Here is a 24,797-nt window from a genome sequence, read left to right as displayed (position 1 = left end):
TAGAAGTGGACTGGTAAAACAACCACTGTTTCCAAATAATTCTTCATATTAAAAAGCTGTACCTTCTGTTTGTAGGAGCTTTTAGATACTGACAAAACAGTACTGCTCAACACATCAGTCTGCAGCCTCTACTTATCGCAGAATCATAGAATGGTTTGGGTTGGGAGCGACCTTTAAAGATCATCTAGTCCAACCCCGCCATGAGCTCTTACCGCTTCTGAAAATCTGGTCCTTGTACTCTACGTTTGGGAATGACGCCTGTCCAGTTTCATATGTGCTTGTAATACTGATTTGTCTACATAAATTCCACAATGAAATTTGCTATTGCCATGTAGCAATGATCATGCAGCAATGAACTGCAGCAGAAAAATCATTTATAGTAGCACGAAGAAAAGAGCAGTGTGAAAAGTAAATAGGTTCCGTATAGCAAATCCTGTTATCATGTAACTTATGATACCATGTGTTATCATGTAACTCCAGTCTGCCTCTTCATGATCCTGCAACTGTTATAGCAGAAAACACACATACAATATAGTTACTTGGTAAGCCTGTTTTTCTTTGTAAGAAATGAAGTTTATGTAAACATAGAGAATGTGCATACACAATACAGAGATTCTGGTTTGAATCCATAGGCAAATATCAACCAAATTTTGACAAAAAGGCAGTGGTTAAATAATTACAAGATGTATTAATATAGGTAGCTGGATAGAAGGAAAATTAAAACTAACATCAATAGCACAGGAGCATGATGTCTAGCTGTCTAAAAGTTAACCATTATTACACACCAGAAGGTCTTTCTAGGAGCAAGACAGTCGTGAATCCTCCTCTATCTAAAAAGTTGCAGAATCTATTTGAAACCCCAAGTGCAATTAGCTATATACCCATATGAAACAAGGCCCCACTAGTTCAGCGGCTCACAGAAGTACTTGGTTTTTAAGATGGTATGCCCACATATGTTTTTGTTGAGGAGCAAGACATCCTCATGATTTTAACTAGCAATAACTCAACAATGGAAAAGACAGATCAGTGACTGGGCAGCACTAGCCTGACACATGGTGGAAGCAGCAAGAAGTGTCTTTCCAGGCAGGAATAAAAAATGACATGTAAGTAAGGAGTTGTACATCTTTTTGCTCTTGCACACAGAACACATTTCATGTGTGAGGATTGCTTGCACATTGCCCTTACACTTGTCACCCTCCATGGCCGCTCCCTCCTAGACACCAGCATCTTTGTGTGACTCTGCCCTCATCTTTTTCATTTCCTTTTAATAGGCTAGAAGACAAATAACACGGCAGTGCAACCTTTTAAAACAGATTAGGACAGATAACATGGTATTGTTATATGGACACACATGACTGGGTTTTGACTTACGGGTGGGGTATGTAAACATTGTTCTCTTCTTTTTTACCAGCTCCCACCCAGAGCGCTAAGTGCTAGCACTAGCGGTGGCAGCAGCAGGTACTGGATGTTGAAATACTTTGTGTACCTGTAGCAATCTGTGTATCACAACTTGGGAACTCAAGGCAAGACAATTGAAAGCTGAGTGAAGCTGGAGTGTATACTAACCCGATGGTCCACATGCCTTCCAGCTCCCTCCCATTCCCTCTTCAAAGAGCTTTTCAACAGAAATGATACTTAAGACATTCTTGGAAAGTTTGGGGCTGCATGTGGCATTTCAGGTTTATAATTTTACACGTCCCAACAGAGAAAGGCTATCACGGTATGGACTTACTTTCCTTAGTCAATTATAAAATGCCATTCGTAAGAGAACAAACCCCATCTTCTTAGGAGGAAACTTGTAGAAACAATAAAAACAATTGAGTTGGTGATAACATACATTTGCTGTATAGATTCACCTACAACTTGTTTTTAAAAAGAAAACACTGTTTTCTTTCCCCTTCCTGCTGCCACTAGCATTTTTCCCCATAGCCCTGGGAGGAGGAATCTCACAGAAATCTTGTGAGAAGAGTGACATCCAGCACTTGCTCTGCACTTTTTTTTTTTTTTTTTTTTACACGGAAGTCTCACGCTTTGTGCTTCTGCAGCCTGGGCTTTTTCAGCCCTTCATCGAACTTAGGAAAAAAGGCACATGGTTTAACATAACGAACAAACTGTTTTTCTGACATGGAAAAATTATTACACATACATACAGATGCATATATTTAAATAAGAAAGTATGCAGAATTGGGACATAAAGATGACATGCAATAAAACCAATCTGAAAAAGGGAAAGGATCGCTTACCTGTAACTTGAACTCTCCGAGATATATAGTCCACATAGATATACACTATCAGACAACGCAGAAGACTTTATCTGTGCAGTACCCATGCACCTATGCAAAATCCATTTGATTCTGAGGAAGATGGGAAGAAATGGCACACGAAGACCACGTATCTCGGTGACTGCCCATGCCTGGTAAGTAACTTCTCCATCTTAAATGGTAAATCACTTGCTCATTCAAACTATGCCAAACTGGAAACGGCACTGCATTCACAGAATCACAGAATGGGTGAGGTTGGACGGGACCTCTGGAGGCCATCTAGTCCAACCCCCCCTGCATGAGCAGTCCCCTTTGTCAGCCTAGAGCCTGAGAAAATGACTTTGTGCGACTGTGCTCTTTTTTTGGTTTTTCAGGGGACTGGCCTGTGGGACACTGACATACATTGGTACCAAATGTGTTTATGGGCACAGGGCTTGGACACCCCAAATGAAGAGTTCCATGGTTCCATGAGTTTAACAGCCATTTGCTGCCTCTTACAGAAGTTACTTCTATGAGTTCAGCTCCCTCTTCTTACTGCTGCAAAGTCAGAAGGTGTAGATAGCATTATGGAAAAATGCCCTATCTCCTCAAGATAGTACAAGCAGGATAATAGTCCTTAGAATGGATAAGATCCTTACAGAAGGCACTGAGCAAAATGTGACCTAAGAAGATGACACCTACACCATGTTCACAGCTGGAATAAACTCAGGGTCCATTTCAAGTACGAACACTTCAGCTGGCCAATTAAAGTAACATTTAAGTCAAACCTGGACTAAAGAGCGCCCTTGAAAGACTTATGTCTATGCAATACATCACCTTACGAAGCAGTAAAGAAAGAATAGAAATAGCACCAGGCATGTTCTGCCTTGGAGCAGAGTCTGATGCATGACTCAGAACAAAACATGAACCCACTTCCCATAAACAGTGTAAGAATAGTTTTCAATGTCTTAAATATGAATGTTATGTGGCGATGGCCCCTTGGGGACTGAAACAGGGATCACAAAAACCAGGAATCTACAGTTCTGACTGTCACAGTGTAGTAATTTATTATATGAACGATGGCATCCATTTATAGAAAAAGGTTAAAAAACTAGTGCCATATAAATTTGACAACAAAGTAGTAAGTAACAGAATAAACAGAGAAGTAGGAAATCATAGTGGCAAGAGACAACTAGAACTAAAGGAAAGAAAAAATCCTATTAGGGAAGATGAAATACCAGGTAAAGCATTCTGACAGATATCATGATGTGGAAATAATCTCCACATGGAAACAGTGGAAGCCACATTAAGCTTACAGCTCCAGTTAGATTGCAAGGCAGAGCAAAAATAAGCTAAGCAAACGTGGATGTCACCTGAATTGTTATGATATGAAATAAAAATGAATACTCTGGCAATTAATTGCATCTGAAGACCACAGAGACCAGGTATCCCAGTAACACTAAAATAATATACCTAACCTACTAGTTTTCAACAGAAAGAGTAGTTTACATTGGAATACAGTGTAAAAAAAAAAATTAAAAATACCTATCAGGACAGCTTTGCAATTAGTATTTAGAAGTGTAAAAGTTTGAATTCAAAGGATCCTTTGCAGTGCACAAAATGAAACACTGCAGTACTGTACTAAGTGGGTCACTGTCCCACAGAAAGATGAAATACCAGTATTCTTATAACTCAAACTGGACAAAATATAAAATGGCAAGTCCAGCAATGCATGTTAGTTACAAGTATCTGCTTTAGCTATCAATTCAGATAGCTCTACAAACTTTAATTTAGATATCTCTAAAGTTTTTGGGGAAAATCAGTTTTAGATGTGGCTTTGCTTGGTAATTAAGTCTTAATATTCCTCACTAGAAGAAAACTCAAGTGTGGGTAAGTCTAATGAAGCTCCATTCTCATCTCAGTGGTTAAAAGCAAAGATACAGTTAGTTTCCTACAACTCTTTGCTTATTAATTTCTGTTGAAATTGAATTGTAGGCAACATACTTCATTGGCTTGAAACACTATGACATAGGTATTTGTTATTATTTCCTCCTTATATTTTTATGAATCACTTCTGAAACATTTGTATTTCTGCTTTTCTAAAGTATTAGTCCACTTTCTTAGTATTTGTTTTCTGTCAGTTTCTAAGTAAATTACACACCTCAAAACCAACCAAATCCAGGGAAGAATGAAAGTCTAAGAGCTTTAATTTGAATTGCAGCTTTCCCCTCCTGTGTGTTGTGGAACTTCAAATGACAGACAAATAGGCTAAATCATAATTCTGTTTGAAACTTCTACATGCTATTATCAGCTAGAATGACTATTCACATTTTAAGAATTATCTTACTCTTAAAAACACGTACATGATGTTAAAGAAAATGAAGTGGAAAAGCTCAGAATACTGTGGCTGAGCATTCTACTTCTGAAGGCTAAGTCTGCACACCATAGACAATTGAGTGTAGTGATTTTCAAATATTTTGGTCTCATTGTTTTTAATCTGCATGTCTTAGTTCAATTATATATGAAGTATTAAATGCTAAAAAGAAACGAACTTTTAGAAGTTTAATATACACTGGATTTATATTTTATTGGCTCAGGGATTTAAGATTTGGAAAAATGAAAAGGGGGAAACTTCTAATGTATACACTCAAATCCTGCTGCTTCAGGAAAATCTCATGTCTGCATTTTTTTAAAATACAGAAACTAAACAATTAAGAACTTTCTTCTGATGTTTAATGTTTAAAACAGGTCTTCTGAGGGTTTCTTCCTTTTGCTTTCTTGTTTCTTGCAGTTACAAGTTCTGATTTCTGTTTCAATCATATCAGTCATATTGTATGCTGCTGCATTCAGAGCATGTGAACATTAGCTTCCATTCCACACGTACTGGAGAGCATGAATTATTTTGCACATTGCTAAACATATAAGCCAAGATGCTTGAATGAAACGGTTTCTTTTTTTTTTTGCCTTAAACCACATCAAATCATTATGATTAAGTCCTCAGAAATTCTATTCTTTTGCCAGACAGGTTGCTGGAAGACGTTAATACTTTATAAACGTCAACTTAGGGACTTTGATGGAGTCTCTTAGGTTATTGTATGGCTTTTCAATACCCAGATTTCCCTGATTTCCTGAAGCTGTGGCATTTCTTGAAGAATGCTGTCTTCAAGAAGTAGAAACACACTTAGAAGTAACTTCCCAACTGTTTCCTCTTCTGCAAAGCTACACTCCTGAAACCTGTGTCTTCTACTGCCAGCTTCTTTCTTCACAGCACTACGTCAAATATGCATATGGTACTTTAATCAGGAATTGAGGCTTTAACATTTGAAAAAAGAAATGCACTCTCAGTTATGGCTGCATCGCCTTCAGACTGCGAAGAGTCTACTAAAAGCTTAGCCTTTATTTGTTTGAATCGCAGCTGATTTGATCTTCAGCACATATAGAAAGAGACACTTCCTCAGTTCTAGGACGTTTCGGTGCTGGGGGATTTTGAAGACTGTCATCAGATGGTAATGGCCTTTCTGAAACAGGCAGATAGGAAAATCATTAAAGCTAAGTAAATCCAGATTTAGAAAGTAAATTGGTTTGCTGAATTCACAAACAATTCAACACTCGCCAAAAAAACCCCAAACCAACCCTGGTTTGAGAGTCCAGCATCTGAAACAATGATGTGCTGAAAGTACAAGGGTCTTTAAAACTCACCTGTAGGACCTGGAGGATAGGTGAGTTTTAAATCCAAGTGAATTCACTCTTCTTGGTTTCAGTGTCAGCTAATGCACCCATTGCTATAAAAACTGTAGTGACATATTGTCACATAAGCAGCTGCCCAAGAGCAACTGCAGCGAGAACACATTTCACATATTGTCAAAAGCACCTTTCAAACACACCAAGACAATGAAGAAGCTTTACAATCTGCAACTAGGTTTAGGTTTGTGCTTGATTGTGCTTGTGTTACAAGCTTACAGCTTATAACAGAAGTCTATCATGGAAAGAACTGATTGGCAAAAGACTTTGCTGGATATTAACAGCCACAAAAACTTACCATGTTCCTGTTCTGAGGAAGGAGGTATAGGAACTGTATCTGTAAATGCAGATGTTGGTGTATCTGGCTTCAGTGGAATCAAGTTTACTCTCCTTTAAAAGAGCAGAAACAGTTCAAGTGCTTTAAAGCCATCATTTCCACAAATACTTTATTTAAATATTTATTTCAGCTAGAATCAGTTAAATTTAAATGTAGTTTAGATATATTTTACTATGCATTTTTTCTTCTTGTTACATGTCGAATACAGCATTTTTTAGAAGTACTTTAAATACTACTAGTGATCTTTTCCACTAGAAAGTACTTTTGCATATGTTGTATGTGGCACAATGCTTGATATTCACCTTCAGAGCACAGTATCTTGGTCAAATATTTTAAAATTAAGACTGGCTGCAAAGGCAAGGATTTTAACCTGTTTCTTGGCACCTGGTAAGGCTTCTAGTTCCACTGGAAGAGCTTACTATTCCCTAGCTCTGTCCATGTTAACACTTTAGATTCATAAAACTCTAGGGAATTCTTTTGCCCACTGAGATCCACTAACAATTACTGTAAATCTGTTTTCTTCTGCTAAATCACTTCTAGATGGCACTTAAAAATCAAGCACAAAAGCAGCAAAGTATTGAACCATAAAAAAAAAAAAGTCTTATGAGTAGCACCATGCATGCTACTACAAGATGACACTCATGGCATAATCAGTTGATAAAATTAAATATAGTTCCTCTCTCTCTCAAAAATAAAAAGACTAATTAGCTCCATCAGTCACCTCACCCTCCAGGCAAAAGTCACTTTCAACTACCTACAACCCTTTAACTTGTTAGTTCCGTTACAGATGAACATTGGTGTGTAGAAAGCCACCATCTCCAAGATTTTTCTTTGCGGTTGTTGATGAAATCCATTATCCTGCTTTCTCGTTCACCACTTCCTCCCTAGCCACCTACTACTAATTAAAACATTCCTATGAGAAGTTATAATAATCTCCTTTAATTATAAAATAGCCTTGTTTTGCTGACAAGGTCTAGATCTCTAATTGCATGGCTGTCTCCTTACTGTTGCACACCAGCTCAGGATCTTATATTGCAGGCTGTTTGACAATCAATACATGGATTACAGACAATTTCTAAAACCCTAGACCTTCACCTTAGGAAATAACCTCAATCAATGCATTACGTCCCACACCCATGACTACGCACACTGAGGGCCTGTCTAGACTTGTACTCTTTACTTTTTAAAATACTTCTTGTCAGAAGAGCCTTTAAATAGCTCTTGTCAGCTGAAGGCTTCAGGTAACATCTTTATACAGAAAATGGGACCTGAAGACAGACAGCTGTTGTTGCCATATGGACAAGGCGTAATGGTCAGGTTAACTTTGCTACTGCCTCACATTTCAGATAGAAATATAAAAGCTGTATATTTAGGATTCAGGAGACATTTTGACCTTTCAGTTGCAGTACAACTGGAACAAAAAGTTCCATGTCAAGACAGCTACCACCAAGACACAGGGCTGGGAATTTATGTCTAAACCCCAACCCTTTAAATGTAGCACAAGCACGGCTTGTCTTGGCCTTCGTATTTATGACTGGAAACAGCAATATAAACCTCACCTTGGCGTCTTGCTCCATGCTTGTAAAGTGTTGAGAGTAATCCTCCTGGGCTGGTTTACTTTAGTGCTCTGGCTGGCTGGCTGGCTAATTTTCCTCTCATCTGAGGATGAGACTGGAACATTTTTTATGCCAACAGGTGTGGAAGGCAAGTCCTTACCAGCAGCTGTGGGTGTTCTAGGTTGGAGTGTGGGAGTGCTGGGATCAGTGGCCCTGCTGGGAGGAGTCCCCTCTGTCAGCCTAGAGCCTGGGGAAATGACTTTGTGAGACTGGCTCTTCTTCACTTTCTTCTCTGTTGCACCAGGAGTCCTGACATTTATCTGTGGCTTCTCCTTCAATGGTATTCCCAGTTCATCCTTCTCAAAGGTAACAAATGAACAGTATCCATCCGTGGAAGAAATAGCAAGAAAGGCTCCATCGCTGGACCTGTTTGTGATTTGTTTTTTTCCATTAAGAGGAAAGGTCAGAACTTTTCTTCAACCCTCCCCCCCACCATCTATAACACATGCTGTACCTGTCTTTTCCTTCTCTCTTCCCCAAGTACATGTATACATTTAAATAAAACTGCAGTCAAGTGAAAGATATCCAATCCAAATGAAGAAAAGATCTTCAATTCTGGCATTTGCATCTGATTTAATCTCTCTGGTGTTGTCTGTGATCACCTGTAATACGCTGTTGCCAGCACCTGCATGCATTTGAGCTGGCACAAAGTATGGTTCAATTACAGGTACACAAATCTTCAGCCACAGTTTCTGAAATATTGCTGAACTCTCCTCATTCAGACCAGCAGAGCAGTTCAAGCTCTTTGGCTGTGTTCCTTGTGCTAAGTACAGGCAATGCTCAGAATCACCATGGCGCTCACCTGAATGGGCCCTCCATGCTCATTTCACTAAGTAATGTCTATCACCGATAAAAACCACTTTATTTTCTAATCTCTTCCACTCCCCTCCTCCTGGCACACAATGGTTTTCACAGTGACTGAGCATCAATTACAGCCTTTGAAAAAGAGGCCTCCATGTAGTCCTCAGGTTAGGTACACTGGCTCAAAAGGCAAGAGAGAAGAAGCCTTGCCCAGCAGAGGGGTGTATCCTGATTTCAAGACTTGGGTTCAATTTGCAGCTCCAGTTCTGCCTCCCCACATCAAGTCAGATAAATTACTTCATCCCATACATGAAGAATCACTAAGCAGAACTGTGCAGATAAAGCAGAATTTGGCCAGGATATAGACACCTGAACTCAGAGAGATGACTTTCAAAGCCTCCGAATAATTTCCATTATTACTAGTTACACTGCCTGAACAACGAGTACTTTTCATGGGCACCCAGCACATTAGCTTTCATAAAAACTTTCAACTGCTTGTCCTCAGGGTGCTTGCACCTTGTTTCCCAACTGATAAAAGAACCATAATTCTCCAGTTCATAGAGGAAAAAAAGAGGTGGCTTGCTGTTCAGACACTACAATGACAGTGACCATGTGTGTCATAAACAAAACATAAAAATAAAGCAAGATACAAGACATGCAGAACTTCAACATGTAAAAAGGACATTTCCATCACAACAAATCTTAACAATATAACAATTACCTACCATGAAATGTCACTCAGGGTGTGATAATGTATGTTAGAAACATAACCAAAGGGGAAGGACTGCTCAGTATCGTAAAAAAGCACAGAATCTTCTGAAGCAACAGCAAACACCAATCGATAGGGCAGATTAAATAGAGCAGGAGCTGATTTCTGACCGATTTCATCTAGAATGCAAAGAAATGAACACGCTGAGAATTCTCTCTTGTATTCACTGCAAGGTAGTAACTGCACTAGCTTAGTCATGAATCTAAATGATTTCACTTTTAATCAGTATCAAGATAATGGCTGAGAAGACAGCACTTCTATAAAATGTAAAGTTTAACGTCAAGCACTAACATTTCTGTTGCCTGAAGTTTGCCTTCTATTGTCTTAGCTTAAGACAGAGATATTGGCAGAAGTTTTGTCCATCTGGATTCCTATTATTTTGTTTTGTAAAGTTTGTCATATATTTTCCAGCTGAAATTTTTCAGCATATTTATATGCACTTTAGTATAAAAGTCCAAACACACACATCTTAGGATATAGTGTAAATCAGGGTCACAACGAATTTATACCACCACATTATATTCTGTATGACTCAGTCAAAACAATGGATTTAGCTCTATTTGTGTTGTCTTGGGTTCAGCTCCTAGCTAGTCTTATCATTGCAACATTAGTTCTTTGTAAGGGCAGATATTCCAACTTCCATTGGAAGCTGAGTGCTAGCTAGCTGCTTTCAGAAATTCCTAGTATACAGAGCTGCCGTTCAGCTCTACAATCATTATGGAAGCTATGCACTGAAACAGACAGGCCATTAACATTAACGTCATGTAAGGTACTCGCACCTATAGATTTCTAGGCTACCACAGATTTCCACTTTTCTGGATGTATGTTGCAGAAACTAAACACTCCATTTAGAGGAGCTACAGAGACCAACAGCAGACACTCATCTTCTTACTATGCAACACAGCATTACAATGGGTCTAAAGATTATGATGAAAATACAGAACACAACAAGAAGTAATCTCTAAATCCTGTAAGGAATACTACAAATTGACCCTCTAAAGAAAGGAGCAAAGCTCTGCCTTTTCACCAGAGTAAGACGAGTCTTGTTAAAATATAAACACTCATAGACCCACTGGTTCACAATAAGGCTGGATTTCAATCTCCAGGTAAGTTCTCATGCAACTTCATACAATCCTTTCCCCACCTCAGAACTCCTGTTCTGGCCAGTAACACCAGCACTGCTTCAGGTTTGGCTTCCTTGAATAAACAGCAATAGTTGTTGCAAACTACACCAACTCTCTGGTGCTTCTGTGATGTGGGTACTTGAGACTAACAGAAAATACTTCACTGGGTCATTCCTTTAGTGCTAAGCCAAGTTACTTACTTTTACTCACAAAAAATGGTTAGAAGTTAAAGAAAAATATTAAACAGTGTTTCTGTAGCCTAAGAGGCCAAGTAAGAACATTTATCCACTATATCAAAAGCTACTCACAAGGTACTTACAGTGAATTCAGGGTCTTCGAATCAGGAAACAGCTTCTAAGATGTGGTACAACACTATCTTAATGGAATGTTAAAAGGCTAGGGCATAAAATAGTAAACAGCCACATTGGCCTTTTCACATACTTGCTGTAAAATCATACTCCCTGAAGGATTTACAGTACCTTTATTAAGTGCTTGTCTCAACTCAAAGTAGACTGGGCAGCAGCGAACAGCAAGAGTTGCCTTTCCAGGACATGGCAGGTGACCCACGGGCCTTTTATAAAGAACCAGTATTTCAGAAAACAGCATTTTTCTTTTTTTTTTTTTTTTTTAAATAAAAAGATATTTTGATCTTATTAAACTCTACCTTTTAAGATTGTTTCTGGAGAAAACATATGTGGTGTTTGTTACATTTTCTCCTGATTCAACACAGCCAGCTGCAAAAATAAAGGTTAAAACATTACTCATCAATTCAAGAAGGTACTGAGTACACACTTTATGTCCATAAACATTCTACTTCTCAGGAATTAGGCTTGTCAGTTGGGCAAGAGCTGCGCAACCTGAACACAACTTAAAAAGGCATCCCAAATATTTATTTAGTGCTGTTTTTCCCTCATATACTTCCCCCTCAAAGCTTCTTTTTGATGTTGCCAGACATCTGTAAAAGCAGTGCTTATATGGGCAAACTGATCCCTCCTTGCAATGTTATTTTTACTATGACTGCAGAAACTTCTTAAGAAAGGATACAAACAAAGAGAGACCAGTCAAAAGAAACCACAAATTATTCTTCGTTTCTATTTTAACAGAGCTATATTGTTGCAATTTACATGTTTCAGTTCAGAAAAATGCCATAAATATAATTTTTATCACAGGAGAAAGTTGATGTTCTGGACTGTTAATGGAAGAGTACTGTGGAGTCTCTATTTTCTTCAATAGGAAGAAGGAGGAATGGCATAATTAAGATAAATAAGCATCCCCTAGCAGTTTGAAAGCAATCTTGATGCACATTCAAACTAGAGCATAACAGATACAATATAAGTTATAGTACACGTTCTCACATACCTGGAGTGAGTAAATAGGAGCCATCAGTAGTAAAACTGAGCCTGCGGAAAAATGACTTCATGCTGTCATCATGAAACATCCGATAGCTCCTAGCCTGCAACATTGAAAATATGATTGTGTAAAGTGCACGAACGTGTCCACTGGAATTCAAGTAAGAAAAACCATCCAGTTGTACAATCCAACCTGATGGAACTTTTTAAATAAAAGATAAATGTTTTAAATACCATGGCTCCTTCAAACTCACTTTCTGCTGTGCTATAAATTCTTCACAGCTAAGAAATAGTCCTTGATCCCTCTTCAGCTACTAATCAAAACACTCCAAGAGCAGTCACATTAGACCAGTAATCAAAAAAATAGTAATAACTTGGAGAACAACATTATTTAACAGTCAATGTAAAAGCCTGTTCCTTAGGCATTTAATTTTAACTCTAGTATTAGAGGTTTAAAGAGAACTTCTATAATGGCAAAACACCCTCTCTCAGGCCGGTTCTTTAGTCTCTATAAAACTGTTACAAATGTTTTCACAAAAAAGAAAAGGAACAGAAGGAATTAAAAAGGTCATAGCCAGCTTGGAGGTGTTATTTTACTATCATTTAGAACTGTTTTGGGGAAAAAAGCTCTTTGTTTTCCCTCTTAGGGTTAGAGAGAATTTCCTAAATTTTCACCAGTTCGTATTTTTCCTAAAAATCAGACTACCTTTTTGAAAATTTCAGACTGCTGAATTTAAAATATTATTGCTATGTATTATCCACTAATAAACTTACAGCTACTGACAGACATGTTTGAAGTTTTTCCTATTAAGAGTTCACTATGCATACTATCTTTTTCCACACTATTTTTATCATTTACAACCAAAGACATTGCATTACTACTTTAATCAGCTGAACTTGCAAGTGTTCTTTCTTAGTCATTTCTGTAATGTTCGAGGAAACCTGAAGCGGTCTGTATTTACAAAATGCAAAGGTGAGAGAGAGACAAAAATATCTGATATATCGATTACCTGAATGGAAAATATTTGCCCCTTTGGTTTCATAGAATAGAACAACTCATATAAAATAGCACTCAGTGCATTCTCCAGTACCATTAGTAGCAGAACAATGTACCTCTCCTTCAGCTCCTGATCCGGATGGCATCTTGGTAACATTGAATGCTACACGCTTGGTTTGCGTGTTGTATACCCGCAGGACCCTACATGGTGGAGAGCACAGTTAGCTACGAACACCCTCCTTTCACCCCAAGTTTCACACAGCGCCTCACTTCTCAGTCAGGACTGCCAAATATAAATGACAATCACACATTAATTACAGCTCTGTTCATGAGAGACCACTGGGTGGACATGTTTTGATAGCTAAATAACCAATGAATCACTGGCAATTATTTGACTCAATAAGGTTTGTGAAGTACCAGCACATGCATTTGTGGAAGAATGAGGGAATTAGTGGACAGTGAACGGCCACAACATTCCTACCTGTGCTGTAGTAGCCATTATGTTCCTGGGGAGTGGGAACTCACCTCAAAGACAATTAGCTACATCTCTATGCTTCAGTTTCCTTTGGAATAAATGAAAACTGGAGTACGTCTCTGTACAGAACGTTGGAACTCCCCTGACTTCATCTCACTAAAACAGCAGGTAGCCTAAGCAAACCCAACTGCTCGTCCCACCACCCCCTCCTTTCTGCCAGCTCTGACCTTCACTGAGTTATGTTGGTTTGTTAGGCTGGCAGAAAACCAACGTAACACAAAAAACCAGCTTTCTGCTGATTTAATGTGCTGAAACAGCTCCACAAAGAGTCCTGGACAGACCTAGGAAAAGAAAGTAGAAGGCGAGGCTGCGGCAGACAGCTTGAGACAGTTGTGGAACTACTGACTCTGGACGTCATACAGCTAAGCTGGTCTGCCAAAAGGGGGAAGAGATCTCCCCGCCCTGGGCTGGTGAGTACCCAGTCCTGGCAACTGGCCTGGCTCCTGTTAGACTCCCGCTGAGCCAATGCTATTCACTAACCTTGCAGAGAAGTGCCTGAAACCTGAGGGGGTCTGAGATTTCCCCTCTTCAGATTAGTTCATGCCCTCGCTTGCGACTTCACTCCAAGAAAAACTTGTGCATCATTCTATTACTTGTGTTTCACTGCTGTTCATTTTAATAAAGGCACATAAATCTCACATAACTGATTATCAGAAGGCAGAGGCTCATAATGACCTAGTCGCCATTAACGTACCATTTTTCTGAGCCTATTGCAAATCTTAAATCAAAACTACTTTTCCACTATTAGAGCAATTTTCTTTGCAGCGGGTGCCAGATGACATGCATTTATTAGCCAGCTGCGAATCCTTCAGAGCAGCACACATGCCCTAAACAGTTTAAGCTCAACTCAAAGTTCTGACAAGGGCCAAGTTTATGAAGTGTGTGTTTTGCTTTCCCAATGACATCACTTACAAAACTGTTGGCGATGGAGGGAGCAAGAGGGCAAAAGAAAGATATCAGTGGAAAAACATTTTAACTGATTTCTTAACCTGCTTATATCTTTCTGTAAAATGACAAGGATGAACTTATTAGCTCATTAACAACCAGAGAATGCAGCACTCTCTTAAGATGTATTTGGTATCTCTAATGACCAATACCATGAAAACTTATTTCCTGAAGAAAAATTTCTCCACAAGTTTATGTAAGCTTATTTGCTGCTTAGAGAGGACACTCAGACTTCAGGAATCATTTACCACAAGCAAAAGATTAACTAAAGGAGCATGTTAATTTCACATCAACCTTCTTACAGAACAATCTGAATAAAATTAAAACAAAAGTCACATTTATCCCATACAGTTGCTTTTAATTCATCCTCAAGTAAGAAAGAACACTAAGGCAAAACACTTAGACCAACAGCTCACCTATCACAACTCAGAGTTGCAATGTACTGGCCTAGAGGATCCCAGGTTATTCCTTGGACATAACTCTTGTGTTCATTTAATATTGAAACCTTCTGTCCTGAAATTACAAACAGTTTCCAGATTCTAAATTCAAATGTGTTTTAAAACATTTCTTCATTTCAAAAATAAAACAAGACAAAATGTTTCAGAATCATTTTTTAAACACAAAAACTGTTAACTTGATGGTACCTGATAAGAGTATCAGACATAGTTGCTTTATTTCTAGAATCTTCACAAATACAGTAAATTGTGGCGTGCCAATTTAAGGCTTGTTCCCTACAAACTAACTCAGAAAAGCAGCTTGGCTTATACATTAAACATGAAAGATGAGTATATTTCAAAACCAGAAGTATTTCAAAACCTTTGTGATTTAGAAAAATTTTTTCAGGCAAGTCTAGCTGTTCCACAGCTAACTGAATTTGGCTGAATACCAACCCAGAAATTCCAGTGTTAAAACATAACTTTCAGCTGGGGCTAGATAGCCAGGCTCTCCTGGCTGTATAAACTCACCTACTCTGCTGAGCAGGCAGTGAAAAAAAATATACTACACACATGCTGACTGACGCTTACACATGGGCAGCTTTCAGAAAAAATTCTACAGCAGTGCTAACTCACGTTCTTCCACAGCTTACTCTGTCATGAAGATCTCTCAAAGACATCAGCTCCCTGACCCCACTGATGTTCCACAGTTGAATGCCTTGGATCCAAACCATTGTGATGAGGTAAAGTTACAGATAATCTCTTTAAATACTCTGTTTTGAATACTACGGACAGAGGTTTTTCTTCTATTAGTATAGCATTGCTTTGTTGCAAAGAAATACTATAAGCTGACAAGTTTCAAAGACAATAGCTCTTCAAAAAGATTACACAAACAGGGTTGAGGCCATGCTGCATGATATCGAAAGTCCTTCTATTGCAGTATTCTGTCTCAGACAGCAGCCAACAACAGATGCCAGAGTATAAGAACAGAGCAAACACGTAACGGTATTCCTACAGGATACCCTATAAATTGCTAACAGTTTGTACCTCAAGGACTTCTTAAGCCAGTGATGTTCTCTTTGTACTAAACAGCCCGTTGGATTTTTACTATTAATTTTCTTCCAGCCATTTTTTAAAAACCATGCAATCTTTTAACCTGGGTGTTACTGGAAGCTATCCTTGAAACTCTTTCCTTCAATGTACCTACAACTTCAATCACAAAGTCTATGTTTTCCAGTAATAGCTTCTTACTTCCAACTTACTAGATATCTCTCTGCCTAGAAGACACAAAATGCCCTCCATGGCATTAACTGCATGCTGAAAGAAAGCAGTGAGAATGGAAGACATTACATGTAAGTAACTTATCAGCTTAGGAGGCCATCCAGCTTTTTTTTAGTAATAAGTCTGATAGATATGTCCCTTTACAGTTGTTACAAGCAGTCCGAGATGAAAGAGACATTTGGTCACAATACCCCTACACATACTTATGCTCTGAACACACACACTCTTAATTGAACATTCATGTATTTACGGTAGAGACTTTTGGAAAGGAGTATATGTGACAGTTCGGATGGGAGAGACATTAAGCACCCAAACCAAGAACACAAAAAACGTCAGCAGCATAACATTCATATTTTCATGTGTGCGTGCACTTAAAAATTAACCTGGATTCTACTTTATTTTTCTTAATTAGACACTAAGTATTAGAAATATGAGATAAAAGGTTAACTTTAGAGAAAGTTAAGTATTTCCACATTAAATTAAAAGTGAAAGTAATGATTACACTGCTAATAAGAAAACATTAAGCCATTGTAAAGCAACCTAACCTTGCTAGTTACTACCAGAACTTCTATAGATGGGCCTTTCTTGGACAATACAAGCAATCCTACTGCAGTGGGATGAGCATGAACAGAAGCGTTTTGCTGAATGGAAGCCTAAAAAAAAAAAGTTGCATCTTGCAAAACAGAACCTGCATCTTTTTTTACCTAGGTAGTTGCCTGCCTGATACCAGTCAAGTTTTGTTTGTTTGTTGGGGTGTGGGGCGGAGTAAGTAATATACAAGCTGCTTGTGTAGGAGTTTGGGGCGAAAAAAATATTGGGTAAAGTTTACTTCCTGAATACTCCAAAGTGAAGAGATTACTTACATGTAAATTTTGCTGGCCTGAGGTTATCTTTATATGCTGAGCTACCTGTCTCACAATCCCAGAAGTCGAGCAATTAAGTGGACTGTTCTCTCACAAAAAAAGATGCTTTCAACTCTTTTGGTAAATACCACGAGACACTTCCATCAGGACTGGAGCCACAAATGATAGCTGTAGCATTTACCTTTACTGACATCCCACATTATAGCTGTGTTATCTACAGAGGCAGATGCCATGTAATTTCCATCTGAGGTCCAACAAATATCATACACATCTTCTAAGTGGCCTCTAGAAGGCAGAAGAGAAGAAACCAATTATTAATTTAAAAATTAACTGCTACATGTAAAAATGTGTTTTGTACATTTTAGGTTAAAAAAAAAAATCAGAGGCAAATAAAGTATCACTGCAGTCAAATGAACAACATGACTTTCAGCTTTTAAAAAAACTTCCATATTCAGAAGAAAATAGAACATTTTAAAATAGCACATCCTACTTCTACTCAAAATAAGCCTCCCTTTTCAATAGTTTTTTCATAGACAATGAAAACACTGCATTTGAAGTAATTTATGAATTTGTACCTAGAGTTCTGCAAATGAAAGTTTCTAGGATTAGTACAAACAGAAAATAAAAACACTACCCCAAAGTAATCAGGAAGTGTCAGTATTCAAGAAAACTTTCCTGCCTATTTATGGGTTTAATGAAAGCAGTAAACAAACATGCATTCTCAGCAGAACCACATGAAACAGAAAATTAAGTTGATTTAGATATAGTTGAACAAACATTGCAAGATATTCAGAACCACCTAGAAGGGCTCCATCAAAACCAATTTGTATTGCTTGTAGTTTGAAGACTTATCACACAGTGTGGTAACTTTAATAATAAATATTTGCAACACCAAGTTTGGGGAAGCGGGATTGGGTTCATTTGTTTGCTTGCTTTAAGAGATTAACTGGTGTTCCTAAAGGATGATGCTGGTGCTTCATGCAATCCCACTAGCACTTTTGAAACTGTTCGCACATAAACCTCAGCAGCTGCAAGGAATGTGTCAGTTATGGATAGCAGAGTTATTTTTTGTAAACAAGTGTAAATTCTTAATGATTTTATCAGTATAGACAGGTAGAGACCAAAACTTTTACCAGATACTACAGAGAAAGCAAGGCAGAGTTATACATATTGCTCATCCAAAATTCATGTCAGAGTCCAGAACCACTAATTTCTTTCAGTCTTCAGCTGAGTGTGAGAACAGAACACTGTTGTAGTCCAACTGCCAGCAGTGGTTTCATGCCTTAGCCACTATCAGCTAATACTTACTTAGTCTTAGCAGGCACAGTGTGTATATTTTATTAACCATTGTACACTTGAAACAAAGGCTATATAATACAGTAGATTTTCAACTATTAAAATTAACTAGTTGAAAAAAGATTGGTCGAGCCTCACAGCTATCATGTGGGAAAAATGCATGAATCATTTAATATACCAATACTTTTTGCTTTAATAATGATCAAATTTTCCACTATAAAGCTAGTAAATAAAACTTCACATTTGCTTTATATATCTCTGTGCTAAGCTTTAAGTGACTGCAAATCTCAGGAACCAATTTCAGAGCACGTCAGTTATGTCACATAAATGCCAAATCTTCTGCCTTAACAGAAGATACAGGTTGGCACTGTATTGGAAAAAAAAAATTAAAAGACAATAAAAGGAAGAATATTAGAGCAAGCAAATTTTAGATAGCATTGAAGTTCAACATACACTGAACAGAAGACTGTACCAGATGATAAAAGCCACTGGGGAATCAAAAACACTGAAGAGAAAACACACTCATAAGATGTTAAGCTACCTTAAAGTTTTAACAACTGTCCAGTTCTCCTTGTTGAGCTGAGCTTCATCTTCATCCTGAAAAACTAATGGTTCTGATTCTTTGCTATCATTCAGCTTCCACAATAAAATAACAGCATCTGTAGAAGAAATCATATGAAGCTTCTTTCTTTCCCACTCACTGTTTTGTTAATGCATTACATTTAGTTCAACATTACAATTATCTCACGAGACACATGAAAAGCAGTTCTTATTTTGTGGTGGGGCTGAGTAGGTGCTAGACTGCTTTAGCTTCCAGTCTGAGTTACTGATTTTAATAAATGTATTTTTTATTATTATTTAATAAAAAAAGATTAAGATTTCCAGGCGTAAGATGACAGTTAAGTGCTTAGCTTTCAATCTGCTTTTGATTAGAGCTGGCTACAGTTCTACACTTTGGGCTTTTGAAAAGTCTTCCACTAAGACAGATAACACAGCTCTGTCTGAGAGAGCACACGCCTATCTAATGCTGTCCTTACTGCGACTGAAGAACCCACATGGCCCTGGACAGACAAGCCTAAATTTACAAATTCGGCCACAGCTTCCCAGTATGACACTAGGTAATCCATTCAACCTCCCCATCTGGGAAACGGGGATAGTAATTACTTTATATCTGGAAAACAGAGCCTCTCAGACACACAGCCAGTGAGAAGCAGTTATGACATGCATGACATGCATTTACTAATTATAATCAGAGGGCATATGTGAGTCTAAAGCTGGAAGTGTTAAAGGGGTATAAACAAGTTCCTGTATTGAGTTTGTTTTTTTTTTTCCCCTTCACTCACCAGATGCATAAACATAGCTTCTTTATATTAGCTTCATTATGCATTATTACTCACCATCTCCTCCAGATGCTAGGATCTCACCACTTGGAGAGAAGCGCACAACATTCACTGCCTTGGTATGGCGGGCAAGGTTGGACAAGAATTCCACAATTGCTTTTCCATCTGGTCCTTTTTCCACTTTCCATATCTAGTTACAAAAGCATTACAGACAGTTTTCAGGAACAAGATGTAATATATATGCACCACTTCAGCAATCCACAATTTACTCCTTGAGCAGTCATTCTGAACTTATTATCTGAAACTTTCAGAACTAAAGCTGCAGTGGCACCACAAATTTTCACTCTACGAGCTACAGCTGTGTACTGGGTTTATGTGGCAAGGTTTTGGTAGCTGGGGCAGGGGGAAGTCTTCAGGTGTGGCTTCTGTGAGAAGATACCAAGAGCTGCCCCCGTGTTGGACAGAGCCAGTTCCAGCTGGATCCACGACTGTCCCACCACTGGCACTTCTGTGATAACGTATTTAGGAGAGGGTAAAAAACACTGCACAGCAGCTGTCAGAGAAGAGTAAGAAAAGTGTGAGAAACAGCCCTGCAGACACCAAGGTCAGTGAAGAAGGAGGGGGAGGAGGTGCTCCAGGCACCAGAGCAGAGATTCCCCTGCAGCTCCTGGAGAAGATTATGGTGACACAGGTTGTCCCTCTGCAGCCCATGGAGGTCCATGGTGGAGCAGATATCCACACTGCAGCCTGTGGAGGACCCCATGCCAAAGCAGGTGGACATGCTCTGAAGGAAGCTGCAGCCCGTGGAGAGCCCATGCTGGAATAGGCTCCTGGAAGGAGCTGTGGCCTGTGAAGAGGAGCCCATGCAGGAGCAGGTTTTCTGGTAGGAACTGTGACCCTGTGGGGGACCTGTGCTGGACCACTCCATTCCTGAAGGACTGTACCCTATAGAAAGGACCCATGCTGGAGCAGTTCTTGAACTGCAGCTCGTGGGAAGGACCCATGTTGGAGAAGTTTGTGAAAGACTGTATCCCCTGGGAGGGACCCCACACTGGAGCAGGGGAAGAATGTGAGGAGGAAGGAGTGGCAGAAACAATGGGTGACGAACTGCCTGCAGCTGCCATTCCCTGTTCCCCTGCGCTGCTCAGGGGGAGAAGGTAGAGAATTCGGGAGTGAAGTTGAGCCTGGGAGGAAGGGAGGGGTGGGGGGAAGGTGTTTTTAGTTTCGTTCTTACTTCTCACTATCCTACTCTGTTATTATTTGGCTAGAAATTGAATTAATTTCCCTAAGTTGAGTCTGTTTTGCCTGTGACAATAATTAGTCCTTGCCCCTGTCCTCATCTTGACCAATGAGCTTTTCCATTGTATTTTCTCCCCATCCTGTTGAGGAGGGGGAGTGATAGACTGGCTTGATGGGCACCTGGTGGCCAGCCAAGGTCAACCCACCACAAGCTGTAATTCTATTGCAGTATTTTTTTAGTCTGATAAAATATATTATCGAGTATTTCCAATAAATTAAAAAACCCCCAACCAAACACATGACATCATTCTCTCTTCATTCATCGACAACCTCTAGCTTCAAGGGCATTCAATAAATACAATGATTCAATAGTATGGAATTACAGTATCTTGTTAATGAATCTGTCAACCACAAACAGTAACAGTCTGAAAACAAACCTGATTACTACAGGAGAAAAAAAAAACCAAAACGTATTAGCTCTTTTTAGAAGTCTAAGCAAGTTGAAGAGTTTTGCAGTACAGCCTGAAGGTCAATGGATTTACCAGTTTCAAACAGATGATTTGAGCAAGAATTATAATAATTCCAATTCTCCACTGATCATAACCACAGCATCAAGATGGTTGCATGATATCGACACTTTTCCAGCAATGCTGGCTTAAGGAATTCCTGATCCCACTTTTTCTCAATTTTGCAAGGCATAGCGATGCCGCTCCTACTGCTCCACTTGCAAACCAGTTCAGCCACGAGAGCAACACTGTTATGTCCCTGTATCATGGGACTAAGGCCACAGGTAGGTGTTTCAAATAATCTGCTCTTGGATGCAATTTAGCTCAGAAAAAAAACCAAACCAAAAAACCCCAACAACTGGGCCTTGATAGGAATATACCAAACAATGAAGCAGCCTGAATAAAGATCTCTGTAATTTTCCAGCTTTCCCTCCAAACAGTCCTCCAAAACAAGACGTAGCAACAGTATGTTTTATGTCAAAGAACACTGAAAATTTTCTGGCCCTAAACCATGTTTATTTATAAATATGACTTAAATATATATTCAGTAACCTATATATACAGCCAAAATCCCCGAAATGCATACACTGTCAGGTAAGAACTCAATTTGCCAGTGACAAAGGGAAAAGTTTTGGCTGCAGTTACTGGAGTAAAATCCTAATTTTTAATGGTTTATCCCATTTATCATCTCCAAAAGAAAGGCATTCCAATCATGCACATATCATAGCAGTTACCATTCATAATAATTTGCTAATAAATACATCAACAAATACTGGCATATTTCACAAAATACTGCATTGAGGATCCTGAGGAGCAAATCTGGATCCAACCCAGGCATTCCGAATTGTAAGTATAGATCTGATCTCAAATTCTCTGCTAAAACAGAGCATTTCCCTATTCAGAAGAAAATGCAGCAGTAATACAAAAGAAAACCTTATTCTTTGTCTATGCCTGTTCCACATGTAATGAGACCTTATGGCAATATTTTTTATTTCTTCTTCAAATATATCACATGATGGAAGCCTGACAGAACATGAGCAGGCCCAAAAGGTAATTAAAATGTAAAATTGCCAGGCAAAGCAGATAAATAGACAGACAAATACATACACATGTAGCAAAAAACCTACATGAATTTCTTGCAGTGGAGCTCATTACTAAGGAGCACAGGGAGGGTCCCAGGTTGGAACCCTTCTTTATTGCAGAATGAGTTTGAGGAACTGTCTCAAAGTGAAAGGTTAGCAGTAGAGATTTTAGTAAACAAACAAAACCAAACTTTTACAGGAAATCACCAGGCCCAGATATCAAAGTGACCTACAGGAACTCAAATATGACACGAACAGCCCAGCAGTCATGAGTAACCTACTCTGTTTCATTCTCAGCTCCAAAAAACAGGGGATGCAAATGTGTCAGTTTTTTAGAAGTGCTATAGTGACCCAAAAAACTCTGACCACTATGTCCACCTTCCATACAGAGAAGCTGTTACAAGAAAAATAAATAAAAAATTGAGTCAATGTATTTCTCTGCAAAGGAAATTGTGCCTCCCTCACTTGTCCACCAACTTTATTTAAAGAGTTGACTAACACGCAGATAAAGAGAATGTGGTTCACCCAGTGCACTCAGTTTCCCAAAGCTTTCCAACTAGGGCTAAGGCTTTTAGAGAAACCAACTGATCACTGAATGACTGATGGGGACAATCCTCACGTGCATTAAGAATCTGGAAGACAGTAAACAATTGCCTGATTTTGCAAAGGTGAATCTTACAGCCACATCTTTTGGGGCTTGTGCTATTCAAAGTTTTCATAAGTGATTCTCAAAAGAATGAACAACTGATTAACAAAGTTTGCTAACACTAACACAAAATTACTTAGGAGAGTTGCATGTGAAGCTGGGTGAAAAGGGCTGTAGAAAGACCTCATACTGCTGAGTGACTACTTATAAAATGGCAGACAAATTTCAACTTTGATGAACATAAGGAAATTAAAACCAGTTGTTTCTCATTAATCCACAAGACTGTGCCCTAAATTAGCAGTTACTACTCGGGAATATCACCCAGCAGTCAATGCAGGTAATTTTCTAAAAATAACAGCTCAACACTCAGCAGCAGAATTCAAGGAGAGTACGCAAGGGGAACAGTCATTCTGCATATAGCTGTACAGTCTCACACTCTTTCCCTAAACTATCCACCACTGTTGCCATGTACCGGCCAATAATCTCATAGCTTGCACAACAAGCCATTTCATGCTCTGCACATGCTACAAAACCAAAACAAACAGGTTTGAAACTTACACGAACGGCTGTGTCCACACCTGCTGAGGCCAGTCGATTGATCTTCCCATCAGCTCCATGTTGGAAGTCTAAGCTGTAAACAGGCTCCTTATTATGCCACGCTATTTCACAAGTGATGACCTTCATGTTTGCTAAAGAAAACAGAGCAAATACTGGATAAATTCTTGTTTCTTATGACTAAGGCAATCAAACTTAGCGCAGATTTTGCAAGCACTGCAGACAGATCCCGTAACAATTTCACTGCAGAAACTGCCAGAAGGCTGGTTTAAGGAAGACCGTTAAGTACTATGATTTATTATGGCTAAAGTTACTGCCTAGACACTGCATGAGAAGGGTAATAAAGCCGTGTCTCTCGGTGGAATTAAATGTTGTGACAGAAGCGCAGGGCTGGGTTACAATAAACACAAAATCCCGAGGGCACAGACCGCAGCTTTCCCTTTCAGCCCCCGGAGCGTGCCTGCACTCCCTCGGCTGGCCTGGCCCTGCCCTGCCCCAGCTCCTGACGGGGGTGAGCCCTCGCCGAGCAGCGCCAGACTGGCACTACGCGCATCCATCCAGCCCTCGGGGTAACAACTACTGCTGTACCAGCAGCGAAGCACTGAGAAGCCAAAACAAAGGGAAGGCACGAAGGCCCCGGCAGCGGCAGGAGGAAGGCAGAGGCGCCGCGGGCCAGAGCGGACCCGCGGCCGCGCAGCCGCCCCCCGGGCGGCACCGCCAGTAGGGGCCGCTCCCCAAAGCCCCGGGGGCCTCGCACCCCCGCCGCCAGGGACTGGCGATGCCCGACGCCTCTCGAGGGTCAGCCACACGAAACCCAACGCGCTCGGTGGCAACAGCCCTGCAGTCACCGAGGCTAACTCCTTAAGTCCCCGCCGCCTCGTACCCCGGCTTCCCGCCCACAGAAGGCCAGGCTCCCGCTGCGGCTCCCCAACCGCCACTAACGGCCGGCGGGCTCCGCGCGCGGGGCGGGCGCGCCCCCAGCCCCTACCTGCGGCGCCGCGCGGCCTGGCCAGGCTCCAGCGCGGGCGCGCCTTTCCCGCCCCAGCCCGCCCCGCCCTCGCCCCGCGCCTGCGCCTGCGCGCGGCCTGCCCGCCGCCGACC

General features: G+C 39.9%; 1 protein-coding gene across 2 annotated transcripts; it reads right to left on the bottom strand.

Moving 5' to 3' along the window:
- Positions 1-3,281: 3,281 nt before the first annotated feature.
- CHAF1B (chromatin assembly factor 1 subunit B) lies at positions 3,282-24,797 on the bottom strand. 2 transcript variants are annotated; one of them, XM_075518351.1, is made up of 14 exons: positions 24,685-24,797; positions 23,700-23,830; positions 19,726-19,858; positions 18,870-18,987; positions 17,214-17,317; positions 14,871-14,967; positions 13,091-13,175; positions 11,988-12,081; positions 11,293-11,362; positions 11,108-11,199; positions 9,461-9,623; positions 7,878-8,300; positions 6,280-6,371; positions 3,282-5,758 (listed from the first exon to the last, which is right to left on the bottom strand). In XM_075518351.1, exons 2-14 carry the CDS (start codon positions 23,823-23,825, stop codon positions 5,637-5,639), a joined length of 1,719 nt encoding a protein of 572 aa, XP_075374466.1. In that variant the 5' UTR covers positions 23,826-23,830; positions 24,685-24,797; the 3' UTR covers positions 3,282-5,636. The 2 variants fall into 2 exon arrangements, with proteins under 2 accessions (XP_075374466.1, XP_075374474.1); XM_075518359.1 differs by having other exon boundaries at positions 24,580-24,718.

This window comes from Mycteria americana, chromosome 1 (genome assembly GCF_035582795.1).
Source record: "Mycteria americana isolate JAX WOST 10 ecotype Jacksonville Zoo and Gardens chromosome 1, USCA_MyAme_1.0, whole genome shotgun sequence".
Lineage (NCBI taxonomy): Eukaryota > Metazoa > Chordata > Aves > Ciconiiformes > Ciconiidae > Mycteria > Mycteria americana.
Note: the sequence above shows the minus strand (reverse complement) of the source record. Positions and strands in the feature narration are given on the sequence as shown.

Coding starts and splice junctions, on each gene's coding strand:
- CHAF1B (XM_075518351.1), bottom strand. CDS start 23,825: ATGAAGGTCATCACTTGTGAAATAGCGTGGCATAATAAGGAGCCTGTT. Junction 11,200..11,292: donor TCCAGAAACAATCTTAAAAG/GTAGAGTTTAAT, acceptor TCTTTATAAAAG/GCCCGTGGGTCACCTGCCAT. Junction 6,372..7,877: donor GCATGGAGCAAGACGCCAAG/GTGAGGTTTATA, acceptor GCTCTTTTAAAG/GAGAGTAAACTTGATTCCAC.